The sequence below is a fragment of the Lonchura striata genome, chromosome 2 (assembly GCF_050655825.1).
Source record: "Lonchura striata isolate lonStrDom1 chromosome 2, ASM5065582v1, whole genome shotgun sequence".
Taxonomy (NCBI): Eukaryota; Metazoa; Chordata; class Aves; order Passeriformes; family Estrildidae; genus Lonchura; species Lonchura striata.
Genome location: NC_140704.1, coordinates 20,865,596 through 20,878,612, shown reverse-complemented (window position 1 = coordinate 20,878,612; position 13,017 = coordinate 20,865,596). Strand labels below are relative to the sequence as shown.

The following is a 13,017-nucleotide window of genomic DNA, read 5'->3' as shown; positions in this document are numbered from 1 at the left end:
ACCTACTTACATTTTATCTCTGCTTACTTAACTCCATACAACCTATGAATATGCATATCTGTGTATACAAGGAATACACATGTAATCCTTATGTTACTCAGTAAATAAAAACCAAAGGTGTCATGCTAGGGTAATATATGGGCATCAGATAATACCTAGAGTTGATAATAATTTTTTAAAATTTATTTTTCATTCACTTTTTCAATTACAAGAATCAAATCAAGTGAAGAGTTACTATAATAACTCTTTCTAATAAAGAAAAAAAAACCTACGATATTTTAAAGTATTACTTCAACTGTACCAATAGCCAATTGAAGCTCAACCAAACCATGCATCCTAAAAAGAACATGAAAATTTAGGTAGGTATTTAAGTGAAATCTTCTTCAGGTAATTACTTAAATATATGCTTGAGGCTCACAGTTTTAATTGCTGAATTTCAAGACACATGTAAAACGAAACATAGGTAAAAATGTTTGATGTTTCTATGCATTGAAATATTTTTCTGAATCAGAGTATTTATTGGCAGGATTTAAAATGTCTGTTTAAATAATGAATTATTTACTCTAATAATAAAATTATTTTTGTTGATGTTTTGAACAGTTTTTTACTTGAGTTTATACCCAAAAATATATAATATCTGATTTTTAAAATAATGTGTTTGAAGGAAATTGAGTGGAACTAGTATAACCAAATAAACCTGTGATTTCTCCAAGCAACCACCCTAGAAAGGAAAGGGTTAGCCAAGGGTTAGTCTGTAAGTGCAAGCATCTGAATCATCTCATTCATGTGACCAGGTGTTTGAGGCAATGAATGCTCAAAGGATCAATTTATAGTCTATAGCCTGGCCGAGGTTTTGCGAAGTCACTATTGATTTTGGATTACTCTCTTTTGACTGCTCAGTTTGGAATAAATGGAAAAAACTTACATCATTCTACAGCTTTTCAGACACCTTTGTACATTTCAAATTAGACATTACGAAAAGGAAGTGGACATAAAAAAATTCAGATCTTCCTCTATGGAGAAAATCTCCAATTGACATAGGTTTGATTATGTCATTCAGGGCAGTTTAGGAATTTAAAATTAAACACTTTTACTGAGTAGCATTAAGATTTTCATATTAGTGAAGTGTATAGTAACATTGCATCAATTAATTGCTGGAGCAGGTCATGCAAAGACAAATCTAATCCCTGTGGGGTTTTTTCACAGCCTTAAAAATGAGTGCAACTGTAAGTTGGTTGTTATAGATCAGAGGTACAGCTGCTCAAGTCTTCCTACATGTTGCAAAATTATGTTTGCCCTTTATTTCAAGTGGGAGTTGTATTGCTGTGGAGAAAATGAACACAAAACCACTGAACATATGCCAAATGCCTGAGAAAAAAATGACACTGAAAAATGCAAGACATACCCACTCTATTCTATTGATTTGAAAACAACAGTTCTTTACAGTATATGAAAGATCAGATTTCTATTTTTGTTTCTGGAAATTAAAAAAAGAAGTATAACCTGGTCAGTCTAAATACTTATAAAGGAGTTTGGTAGAATTATAGTGTAATATTTTCTCATTACTTTCTGGTTCTGTAATAATATATGCCTTTTTGATAGTTTTCATTTTTGGGGATGCATGTAGGCTGATGGTTCCACCTCCAGCAGGGAGGTGGAACCACAAGAACTGATGAAAATTAAAATTTTATACAGGCCAGTTCACAAAGCACACAGAAAATGGACTGTATTATACAAGGACTTTAGTTGATATTTCCCAAATTTTGAGCCTTGACTGTCCAAACCATAACAAATGCAAAACAGGGATCTGAAATCATGACTTTTTAAAGCACTGCTCTGCTGATCTAACCTCAACAATTATTTTACCTTCACATAACTTGTCTGGCAGCTTCCATTGCTATCTGGAATCTGGAAGTTCCTGTGGAAGTTCACCTCCAAGTGTTTGCTTTCATGCGTAATGATGGTCCATGTGCACCTGCTGTTCATGGGAAAGTTTTGAGGCCAGTGAGGGGACTTGATTGTACCATTATCTGAGTGAATGATTCCACCACAGCCTGGAAAAAATAGCAACAGATTGGAGAAATGTAGAAATATTTTTGAGTGGTGTTGTGTTTGGCTTTGAATGGTTGTTTCCTTCTGTGGCTGCAAAAGTGAGAGAGGAAAGCCCTGATACTCACTGAAACTTCATTTACCCCTCTTGATTTTCTTTCTCCCACCCCTGCAGCAGGGAGGTAGTTACACTCCAGAGGTGTCTCTTTGTATTTCAGTTTATTTTCTTCATAAGCTCATTCTTGCAACTTCATAGCCTTTTACAAGGTCCACCTATAAACTCCTGGCAATTTGAAGTGAATATTGCTTTGAAAGAGTGCTGGGGTCAGGAGTACATCTGAGACTGCAGGTTCCCCACACCCCACAGCATGCACATTGTGACAGAGAGCCATTCAGAAAAGCACTCAAGGGGAAAAAACCCAGTCTACTGATATATCCTTTCTTCTTCTCACTCTTCAATATGCAAATATTGCAATTCCCCATGGGAATCTATTCAAGCTACATCTGTTTACCCAAGGCAAAATGGTGACTTCCCTGGCCTAGGCAGCCCTGTGGATTGCAGTGGAATTATGGGATGGGCTGAAAAACATGCCTTTTAAAATAGCTAACACATTCATTTATAAAGGAGGATAGCTGGTCATGGCTCTATGGCAGCTCATGATTTTACACAGAATAAGTTTAGATAATTTGAAACATATTTGCAAATACCATGCCAAGAATAATTTATTAGGGCTACGTGCACAGTACTAGCAACCCCTTATTATTTCAGATACAGTGTAGTATAAGGATGAATAAAGGACAAAACCAAAGTTTTGTAACATCCTAATTTTTTCCCCTTAACTTAAAAAATATATAATAGCTTTAATAGGAAGATGTTATTTTTCCTTCTTTTCTATTAGAAATGGCAACTGTGTTTAGAAGGACATGAAGCCAGGTTTTGGTCACAATACAGAATGCAGAACTGGAGATTCTCAGTGATTAAATGAGAAGAAAGCTGAAGAAAGTAAACTAGATATATATAGAAATGAAAATTTTCCTAGAGGATACTGCCTATGCACATGGCACATGTAGGCTAATGTCTACTACACCATTGAAGAGTGGGCTTCATTGCACGTGAAATCTCAGGGAACAGTGTCAAAAACTTGCTAAAATGACAGTGTATATTCATGCAAGCTCAGACTATTGATATGTTTAAGAAGACACTCCATCAACTAACTGTGTGAATACAGCTACATCATTAGTGGACAGAAAAATGATCAGAATCAGCCAGAATGTTTGCAGCTGGAGGTGACACTAGGAAGCATATGCCAGCTCTGTACTGAGCTGGCATTTCTGTCAGCTGTAATTCCTACTGTAATTTCTGCCCTGCTGCCATCTGACACATCTATACTTACCTTTAGTCCTTTAATGACTTCCTGAAGTACACTGCACAAATGTTGAGCTACAGAGTGGTGATAATTTCAAGAAAAGGAAGGTAGCTTTGAGAAATGTATTGTTCAATCCTGCATGTGTACCACTTTCAAAAGTGTACCAACAGCTCCATCACAGTGCAAGAGTTCTAGGCTGTTGTCACACATGCTCTTTGAGATGCTCTGTTTGCCTCTCTGTTTTGAAACTCACTTTTTCCTAGTTTTAAGTGTTTAAACCAAGTCAAACTGTGGAACAATTGTTATTCATGAAGTGAAATGTCTCATAGTCCTTGGCAAGAGATACCACTGCTGGGAGGGTAATGGTATTGGTATCAATTTACAGCCATAAAGAAACTGCCAGTAGGAGATTTAAAAAGTACAAAATCAGTCCAAATTTGAATTCATTGTGTAAAATCAGAAAGCACTGGATAAATCCTTAGTTTTTTAGTACTGGCATCTTTCAAGGATCCTGAAGTTGATGGCATTCCTTTCTTTTGATCTCTAATGCAAACTTACCTAAAGATTCTGCTGTCCATGTTGCATAAAAGCCACCTCCTTGAACCGAGTGATCAGAATTAAAGATGATGACTAGCTTGTTGGAACCAGACCGAATAGTCCCAGGTGAGTTGTTTCCACAATACGTTCCTATGACAGGAGACCCTGGAGAGCCACCATTCAGGATAGTGACAGAATCCCACTTACAGAGGGAATGACTTTCAATGTGGAAGGCTGTAAAAGTAAGCTGTAACACACAAAGGTGACATTCAGGTGCTAAAACCAGTCACTCTGGGTGAGGGTTTAGAGCAATTCAGACTGATCCTGTAGCCATTGTGGCACAATGATTTCTGGGTACACTCAGAAATCTGACCCTCACTTCATTATGCTTTCCTGCAAGTATTGATTGGAATCTTACCACTATAAGTAACAGCAGCTACTTAGCTTGAAGATGGAATTGGAAGAAAAATTCATAGGTTCAAAACTGGCATCCTTGTGTCCTAGCCATATTTTGAAACTAAGTATGTGCTTCAAAACAGTGCTGAATATTTACAGGTGTTGAACCACTTTCCTGCATGCAAAGTTTCTGTTGATGAAAAATAACTAGCTCTGCAAGGAGAAAGCCTTGGATTTTTTTTTTTCAAAAGCCTTGAATTTTTTTTCAAAAGCCTTGGATTTTTTTTTTCAAAAGCCTTGGATTTTTTTTTTCTTCCTATTATTTTGAATCAATACACTAACAGTTGCTAAAAATAATGTTTGTTTCCACCAAAACAGAAAGAGTTCTGTGGCTCGTTCCCATGGGCCTGGATGCATCCCATAAACAGACCGGGCTGGACCGGCAGCTCCTGACCGTGCCTCCCTCCCACACAGACACCATTTGTCCTTGGAGAGATATGCTCACACCTGGGATTTCTAGTTCAAACATTTAGATTGCTGATTCCGTAGACTCCAGGATTTGTTGATGCTGAAATATTGATGTACAGTAGTTACTGCCTGGCCCTGTTTCCATAAGTTTTGGGATTTTAAAAATAGTTTCAGGAGCAGGATCTTTGTAGAAAAGTTTAGCAAACATAAACAATTTTTTCCTGTACCTTTTGTGTGTCTTCATTTCCAAAAGAACCTAAGACAAATTTAGCTGTAATAGTTTAAATCCAGAACTTTACCAGCAACTGAAACTGGCAGCTTATACTGGAAAAAATGAGTCTGCCTTCACTGAGCATGCTGCTACTCAGTCCTTTCAAGACAGAAACCTGCTTTCATCTGATTAAAATTAGTTCTGCTTTTAACTAGTTGTGAATTAAATAGAAATCTTGTGTTCTTTCAAAATAATCCTGTATTCCCTGAAATAAGTACATAGGCAGTGGTCAGAATATCAAGCAGAAGAATTAGGACTGTGGGTTTTCATTTCTAACCTTTGTAATTGTAAGCAAGGAAAATATGATAGGAAAATTAACGGGAGACATTACATATGAAAATCTACAATGTGTTCCCACAAAACTGCTTTTCAGATATTTTTCTGACCCAAACCATAAATATCACTTGTATCTGTGCTTGAAAGAATCAGTCAATTCAGTGAATTAAGTTTTGTACTGCTTGGGCATAAAGGTGCTTAAATTGGTCAGTCAGGAGTTTAACTCAAGAAAGTAGCACCTCAGGCAGACTTTCAATACTTATTGGGAAATTGGAGCAACATTTCATTGATGTTATTTGTACCAGAAATTATATTATGTTCCAGACTAACCAGTAAGACACAAAAGTAACTTTCTAGTGGCTTGAAACTTTCCTGCAGAGAAGCAAACTTTCCTGAACTTTGCTTCAGCCTTGTGTTTATTCTGATGATAATGAGAATATCCATGAACATCTAATAAAATGAATTATTTCAGTTTTGTAAAAATAGCAAGTATTTGTTTAAAGGAGAAGTCAGTACTATGTTTTGAGGTCAAGTAATACTAGGATCCTTCTGTTTTTCAGAAAGAACAATCTTCAAATAGTTTTGTTGTGTTATCTTCATTCCCTCTTTTAGTTAAAATCAATGGGAAGATACTTAATTATTCTATATTTCTGATTTTCCAAATTGTCTCAAATCTGCTCCTGAAAACTCAAAAGGTACTTCTCACACTGTCTGCTGTGCATACAATTGCAACATGTTACTCACAGTGATGGTTTGACCTTCAGGGGCTTCCAAAACCCAGGAGCAGTGATTCAGATTGCTGTAAGGCTCAGGGTAGTTAGGGCTTGAGATAACTCCCCATTCACCTGACTGTACACCACCACAGGCTGAAGAAAAAAAAGTAACATTTCAATGCATTTTCAGAACACAACACTAGATTATTCAGCTTGTAATAGTAATAAAATATATTGAAGAAGTACTGATAGTTACTGAGTTAATACGAACAATTTATCTGGGAAATTCCAAGTTTTAAAATCTAGTCATTGAATACTGAGTAAAAAGATTCAATGACCTTGAAACTTTGTATTTATTCTGATGCTTAATACAACTCTGTAAAACCTTTGCCAGCTGACACATCTGCCTCTTCTACCTTATCGTCCATTTTTTTATCACAGTTTTAAGCAAACCAGTGCCATCCTTGGACCAACACAATGAAGTAAAAAAGTTTCTTATGTGTCTAGATAAGCCCCAAGGCTAAATTCAGCTGTGACAGGAAGAGGAGTTGTTCTGGCTCATAAATGGCAAAGTGGTGTAATTTGCACTGATACGACTTCAAGTGGATTTCAAAATGAGTGCAAAGGTTCAAGCAGCAGAATGCATCTCAGCTCTGCTAGCACTCCAGAGACCTCTCTGGAGTAAGTCAAACTTGGCTGGTATTACCTGTTACATTGCCATTCCCAAGAACAACCAGCTGCTCTGAGTGTTGCAAAATCTCACTGTGGTTTGGGGAATGCCAGCTGTGAGGCAGAAAATAAATCTGAGAGTTCAACTGCTAGCACATGCTTGCTTTAGAAGATATAAATAGTGGCTACCACTGTGTAACTTTTGAGGACCTCTTTGAGAGTTGATCCCATCATGACTATTCTCCATATCACCAAATGACTGGCAACATTCCCAGAAGTGCCTCAGTCAGCCAAGGCAACAGTCTATTGAGCCATTTACCTTCAAATGTATAATGGGCCAAGAATCCTTTATCTTCTGTGTTTTCGTCACTGACAAATTGTACCCAGACCTGGGGGGCAGCTATAACTAGTGGCACAGATGGTGCAGCCTGACCACAAAGTCTGGCTATTAGCTCTCCATCAGCATCCCCTAAGCAAAGGAAAAAAAACACAGCACTTTTTGAGTCCTGAAAGAGCTACAATAACATAAAGGAATAGTACAAACATGCAATTCATTCTGTTTTGACAAGAAAATGGAGAAGAGTACATATCAGACTTTATAACTGATTATTATTTATGGATATAAGCGGAGTGTTGCAGTTCATTGTTGGGATCTAAATCTTGGCAACAAGAAAGTTCTCTCCAAAGATATACCAATGATCCTTTTAATACCCTGGGCTCTTTTTCTCCCCTCCCTGCCATCCTGCACACCTTCATATGTCATATCAGACATATCAGACACACAAAACCCTCACTATTCTGTCCCAAAACTACAGACCTGTTGGGGCAGAACAGTGGAAAGAGATAGCTTAAAGGCTGTATCACATGGACACCTACTGAACCTTTGTTTTTGTGACATCCTCATTAAAATCGACAGGGACTTTGAGTTTTCTACTGTATCGGGATGTGCATCATCCATGAACAAACTGTCATCACTGTATTAATAGTGGGCATCTCTTTCCCAGAGAACTCAACATATTCTCTGTATGGCCAAAAAAAAAAAAAAAAAAAAAAAGCAGCCAGCATTTCCTGAAATCTTTGATGCCTAAAAGGAAAGCATAACACAGGCCTCTCAGGCCTCTGTACTTGAGTGACACTGAATGTTTGCTCAAGCTGGTGAGCTCCTAACCATCACATTGCTAAAAGCAGTTTCTGTTTATTACTGATAAATTCCCAGGAGAAAGAAAGCAACCATAATAGTGTTCCTCATGACATCCAGGCAATGCCATTCCTAAGTTCATTTCTCTAATAATAGCAGGTTGCTGGTCTTAAAAGTCTCCATTTAAAAGCAACTCCTAGCTCTGCACAAAGTGGCTGGCCATTCTTGTGAAGAAGGCAGTAGAGCAAGAGGAGGAAACTTTGGGTGCTTTTCAAAGCCTTTTCAGAGTTATTCCAAATCATGGGTTGGTTAACTTCACATTTCCATCATATGCAAGTGACACAGCCACTATTTGAAATGCCTTGAAGCACAAGGAGGAAAATGGATATATAATAAATTTCTATCATGCAAATTACCCAGAAAAATGGTAAAAGCTGTCTTGATAACATGCACTAAAAATTATATTGAGCTGTAAAAGTGGAAGATATTAATGATAAATTGTGTTCAGGAAAAAGTAGTAATAACTACTTTTAGCATTAGTATGTAAAATACATTTTCATTTTTGCACATGAGGTGATTAACCATGTGATAGATGTCACTCAGGTTACCCAGTCCCTACAGTGAAAAATGATAGCAATCATTGTTTTCATGAATGGCCAGCTGGCCAGAGATCTAGGCTGTTGATAAACAGAAAAAGAGAACAGAAATATCGTGCTGTAACATTTCATTCAAACTGAAGGCAATGGTCTGAAATACAAAATGAAGAGTCTTCCACAAAAGCCAAGAGTTAGGACTATACTTCACTGTAGCAGTATGTTCAGCTGTATTACCATGTACAACCTACATGCATATGCATGAAAATTTAATAACTTAATACTTTGCCTTAAAAAATGGAAATATTTATTTTATCTATTTAGCTTAAATATTAGCCAGTGAACTACAGTCAAATCTGCTTTTAATTTTTTTTTATTTGAGTACCATGAAGTATGTTGTATGGGCATCACAAAAGAATTTTGCACATCTCAGCTCCATTTGGGGTCTCTTGAGTCAGTTAAAGCAGACTTTCCCTAAGTTTGCATCTGCTGTGTCAAGAGTCTTAAACAGGACCTGCCTGAGTTTAGTGGTACTCTAAACACTGCATCTCAGTGCTCATTAAATGTTACTTGTCAGCATACACAGGTGAATGAGGGCATTCTGCTTTTGACACCAGGCTAGCTGTGAAATTGGAGGTCTATTAGTAGTGCTGAAATGGACACTGGATTTAGATGACAAAACTGTGTAGAACAAAGCAAGACTACAATTTCTTCCATTTTCTTTGATTATATTGCCTGGAGGCCTGAGGTTCATGATAAAGTGAGTGTGGCAGGAATGAAAAACAAAGCAAATACATTTTACTGTTTCTTTCTCTGAGTTCTTTTTTTTTTTTTTTTCCTATTATTTCCCAGCTCCAGTGCATACATGGAAGAGAACTGCTAGTCTACAGAGCTATGCAGGGTCTGGCTCTACACAGGACAAACCAATGCTATACATTATATATAGGGGGGTGTGTGTGTGTATATATATATATATACACACATACACACACACCTATATATACATTATATATGTATATATAGGTATAGATACATATACCAAAACCTCTTGCTCAAATAAGTGCAAATAAGGATAGGACAGATTCCTGCTCTCAGCCTTTCCACATGTTTCAGAAAGCATTTCCTGGTAAATTAAAACCTGCTGTCTCTGGGACTCACAGGTACAGCCTTTCTATGAAGACAGCTGCAGCTTTTATACTACATTTGGCATTAGCTGAATGACTTTCATGTGACATTTCCAGTTGCTTGCTCTTGTGGCTAAAGATGCTCAAATATGCAGGGATATCACTGGTGCATTAATCCTGTGAATTCTGTTTTTTCATTTAAAATGCTTTAGTCGGCGTTTTGCAATGTATTCTCACTGGAAATAAGGCTTTCTTTTTGGAGAGTGATCTTATAGAACACAAAAATGGACCTGAAGTGGGTATGCAGTTCAGAAGCTATGAATAATTCAAGCATTCTTTACTCCATTCCCGCTGTCCCTGGAGATATTTCAGCACCAGGGAGAGAATGGGAAGTGGACCAAATAAATTATTTTGATGACTGCAAATGCCATCTCTCAAGGCAAATGAAGTGAAATCCATATTTTCCCTTGTAAAGAGATAGTCAGGTGAGTATTGCAAACAGCAAAACTAGTTATCTCCCCATGATGTCTTTCCAGTTTTCCATTTTCTCCCCTGAAAGAACACATGACCAAATCCATGCATCCATTTATCTGGCAGTGAAATTCCACTTCTTATAATGAATGTAACACAGAAGGCAGAATGTGAACACTCTCAAATGTACAGATTCTTTAACAGCCACTCCCTGCAAATATATATGAATGAGATTTGGCACAGAGTTGTACAACCAGAATCTTGATAGGCTTCATCCATTCTCCTGCTGAAGATACAAACCTATTCGTAGCTCTAGGTAGTCATACTGGCAGCTCTGGTGATGTTCCAAGTGGAAATCCTCAAAAGATATATACATGGATGAATTATAGTGAGAGGGATTTTCAATGGTCCATTCACAGTTCAGGTTACTTGTGTAATTTCTGATGCCATCATAACCAGGAGAAGAGAAATTCCCACCTACATGTGCCATCAGGATTCCACCACAAACTGCAGAAACAAAATATGGTTTATTTGAAAGTAGTAATAATCCTTGTATAAGGAGAAATCTTGCTCCTCTTCATTCAGATATGCTCACATCAGAAAGCATGTGTTGATTAGACCAAAACCTTTTCCATCTTCTAAATTTTTTATCATTTACTGCACTGTACAAGAGAATTCTTTCCCGTTTCCCTAGAATTTATTAGCAAGTCTTTAAAAACACATATGTAAAGCAAAGAACAATTATTTACAGGATAAAAAAAAAAATCAGCAGCACTGAATAAAATATTTTGACATCAATACAAAAATATAAAATAAAATATTTCAGCATCAATACAACAAGCATTATTTAATATTTTGATAAAATCTCACTACAGCTTCAGTCCAGTATTGCTCAGCCCTACTCATTATCTAATTCTAGGCTCAAGAGAAAAATTTTCATGGAAGATACCCTCATGCCATAGTAGGATGCTAGGGGTGGGAGTTGGAAAATAAGTTCAAAAGACTCAAGGCTGTAGTAGTAAGGCTCTCCTAGCTGCCTCTTCTCTGGAGGCTCAGCTTGCAAAAGTAGGTTAGCTGCACTCTTTCACAAGCTAGAATAAATAATTACCCTCCTGAGTAATAAGGGAGGACTTGAATTATTCAATTTGTCTATAGCACTATGCTTTTTGAAACTTTTCATGGAATAAGGCCATTTCAGACCATCTCTTACTGAAGACTGTAAAAAAAATAAATCAGTAGGGACAGCAGGGCCTGTGATCCATACAGAGGCACATGAAGGCCATTGCTCACAGAGATTCTCCATTTTTTTCAAGTTCTTTCAGCTAATTAAAAATAAATATTCATTCCCATCCAGAGATGAAAGAAAAAAAGATATCACACATTTGTTATCTGTTTAGATAATTTTTTTAATATGTGCCAGTACTCTAGATACGAAATGACTCAAAATGACTCAGCAGAGATCAATCACTTAAATCAAAAACATACACTACCTGCATCTTCACTAGAAGTATATGAGACACTGAAGCCTCTGGCTGCACGGGACATATCTGTCACCAAAATGACTTTCATTGTGTTTCCAGTGGATTTCACCTCAGTGCCTGGATTTACCTCCCCACACAGCTTGGCCAGCTGGGGAGAGTTTTGCTCAAGGCCATTGTAAACCTGTGGAGATGAAACAAACTCTTATGACATCAATACATATTCTTATGAGCATCTCCTGTATCATTTAAGAGTGTTTACTATCTTTAATACAAATTTCACTGATGTCCCTCATAAGAGGTTAGTTCTCAAATCTACCCAAACCTTGGAAGAAACTTTCATTACTTTGAGTGGAAGAGGCCCTGAAGTAAACATCAAAAATAACTTGCTTATTTTGGTGAAATACAAACATATTCTATTCTCTCCCTCTCTCTCTCTCTCCTTTTTCAAACAGAAATTGATTTTTTTTTAAATTGAGAAGAATACTGTTGTTTAGCTCAATATTTATATGTTCAATCACTTAATAATGTCAGCTATTGATTGCATTAATTTCATTTCAAATCATTATATTTTAAAGCCAACATGAGCTTTATCAAAATGTTTTCCAACATACAGAGTGCTGGTAGGCATTTCTGATTATTTAAAACATTTCACTTTTTGATGATCCAGGGATATTTTGCTCCGTTTCCTTTATACTAGTCTAGGAATTAATTTCCTTCTTTCTACTCTGCAGTGCAAGCAAGGCAGAAATGATGTTTCCCACCGAGACTTGGAACATATTAGAGTACTGAAGGCATAAGAGCCAGCAGGAAAATTTTCCTTTAAGAGATCATTATCTGATAAAAAGCCAGTTCCCAAAGGTTTGTCTAAAGCATCTGTGAAGAAAAAGAAGGGAAACATCATCTACAAATGTCAAGGGATGAATAACTACTTCAGCCCCCATGCTTGTGCATGGATTGGCTTCTGATCATCCTACAGTTAATTCCTGTGTTTGCACTGCTTATCTGAGGAAGTGGGAAGCTAAACTCTACCTCACATTCCTGATTTCTTAGAGGAATCATATTTTTGAGGCATTTGTACATCTGACTAGGTCCAGGTACCAGAAATCAAAAATAAACATGATAAAATAACCAATATCTACCATTTTTTCCAAGATGGAGAGTGATATACAAGTAAAGTTTCCTGGGGTTTCTCTGTCTTTAGTTCAGAGTAGCCATTTGCTGCAAACTGTTTTTTTCTACTTTTTTTTTCTTTTTTAATGGACAGCAAAAAGTAACAACAGCAGTAGAGTACTTCCTCAGTCCATAAAAACTGGAACTGACTTATGGATTTTGTTTGCACAGAAAAGAGACATTGAAAGCTTTCAAAAACCCAATAATTTTTTTTTCATAGATTGATAATTGCTAAAAACACAACTTCAGCAATTCCTTTAAGCCTTCTACTCTGCCTGGGCCACAATTTCAAAA

The 13,017-nt window shown here is 36.9% G+C and overlaps 1 protein-coding gene across 2 annotated transcripts in view; it reads right to left on the bottom strand.

Moving 5' to 3' along the window:
- The window catches only part of CUBN (cubilin), a 148,571-nt gene that overhangs the window by 36,303 nt on the left and 99,251 nt on the right, over window positions 1-13,017 (bottom strand). For both annotated transcript variants that reach the window (XM_085565970.1, XM_085565962.1), the window contains 6 exons: window positions 11,563-11,734; window positions 10,373-10,579; window positions 7,066-7,215; window positions 6,109-6,230; window positions 3,975-4,200; window positions 1,867-2,054 (listed from right to left, as the gene is read on the bottom strand). In XM_085565970.1, coding sequence (XP_085422096.1) covers window positions 1,867-2,054; window positions 3,975-4,200; window positions 6,109-6,230; window positions 7,066-7,215; window positions 10,373-10,579; window positions 11,563-11,734 — 1,065 coding nt within the window. The remainder of the gene's footprint in view (window positions 1-1,866; window positions 2,055-3,974; window positions 4,201-6,108; window positions 6,231-7,065; window positions 7,216-10,372; window positions 10,580-11,562; window positions 11,735-13,017) is intronic.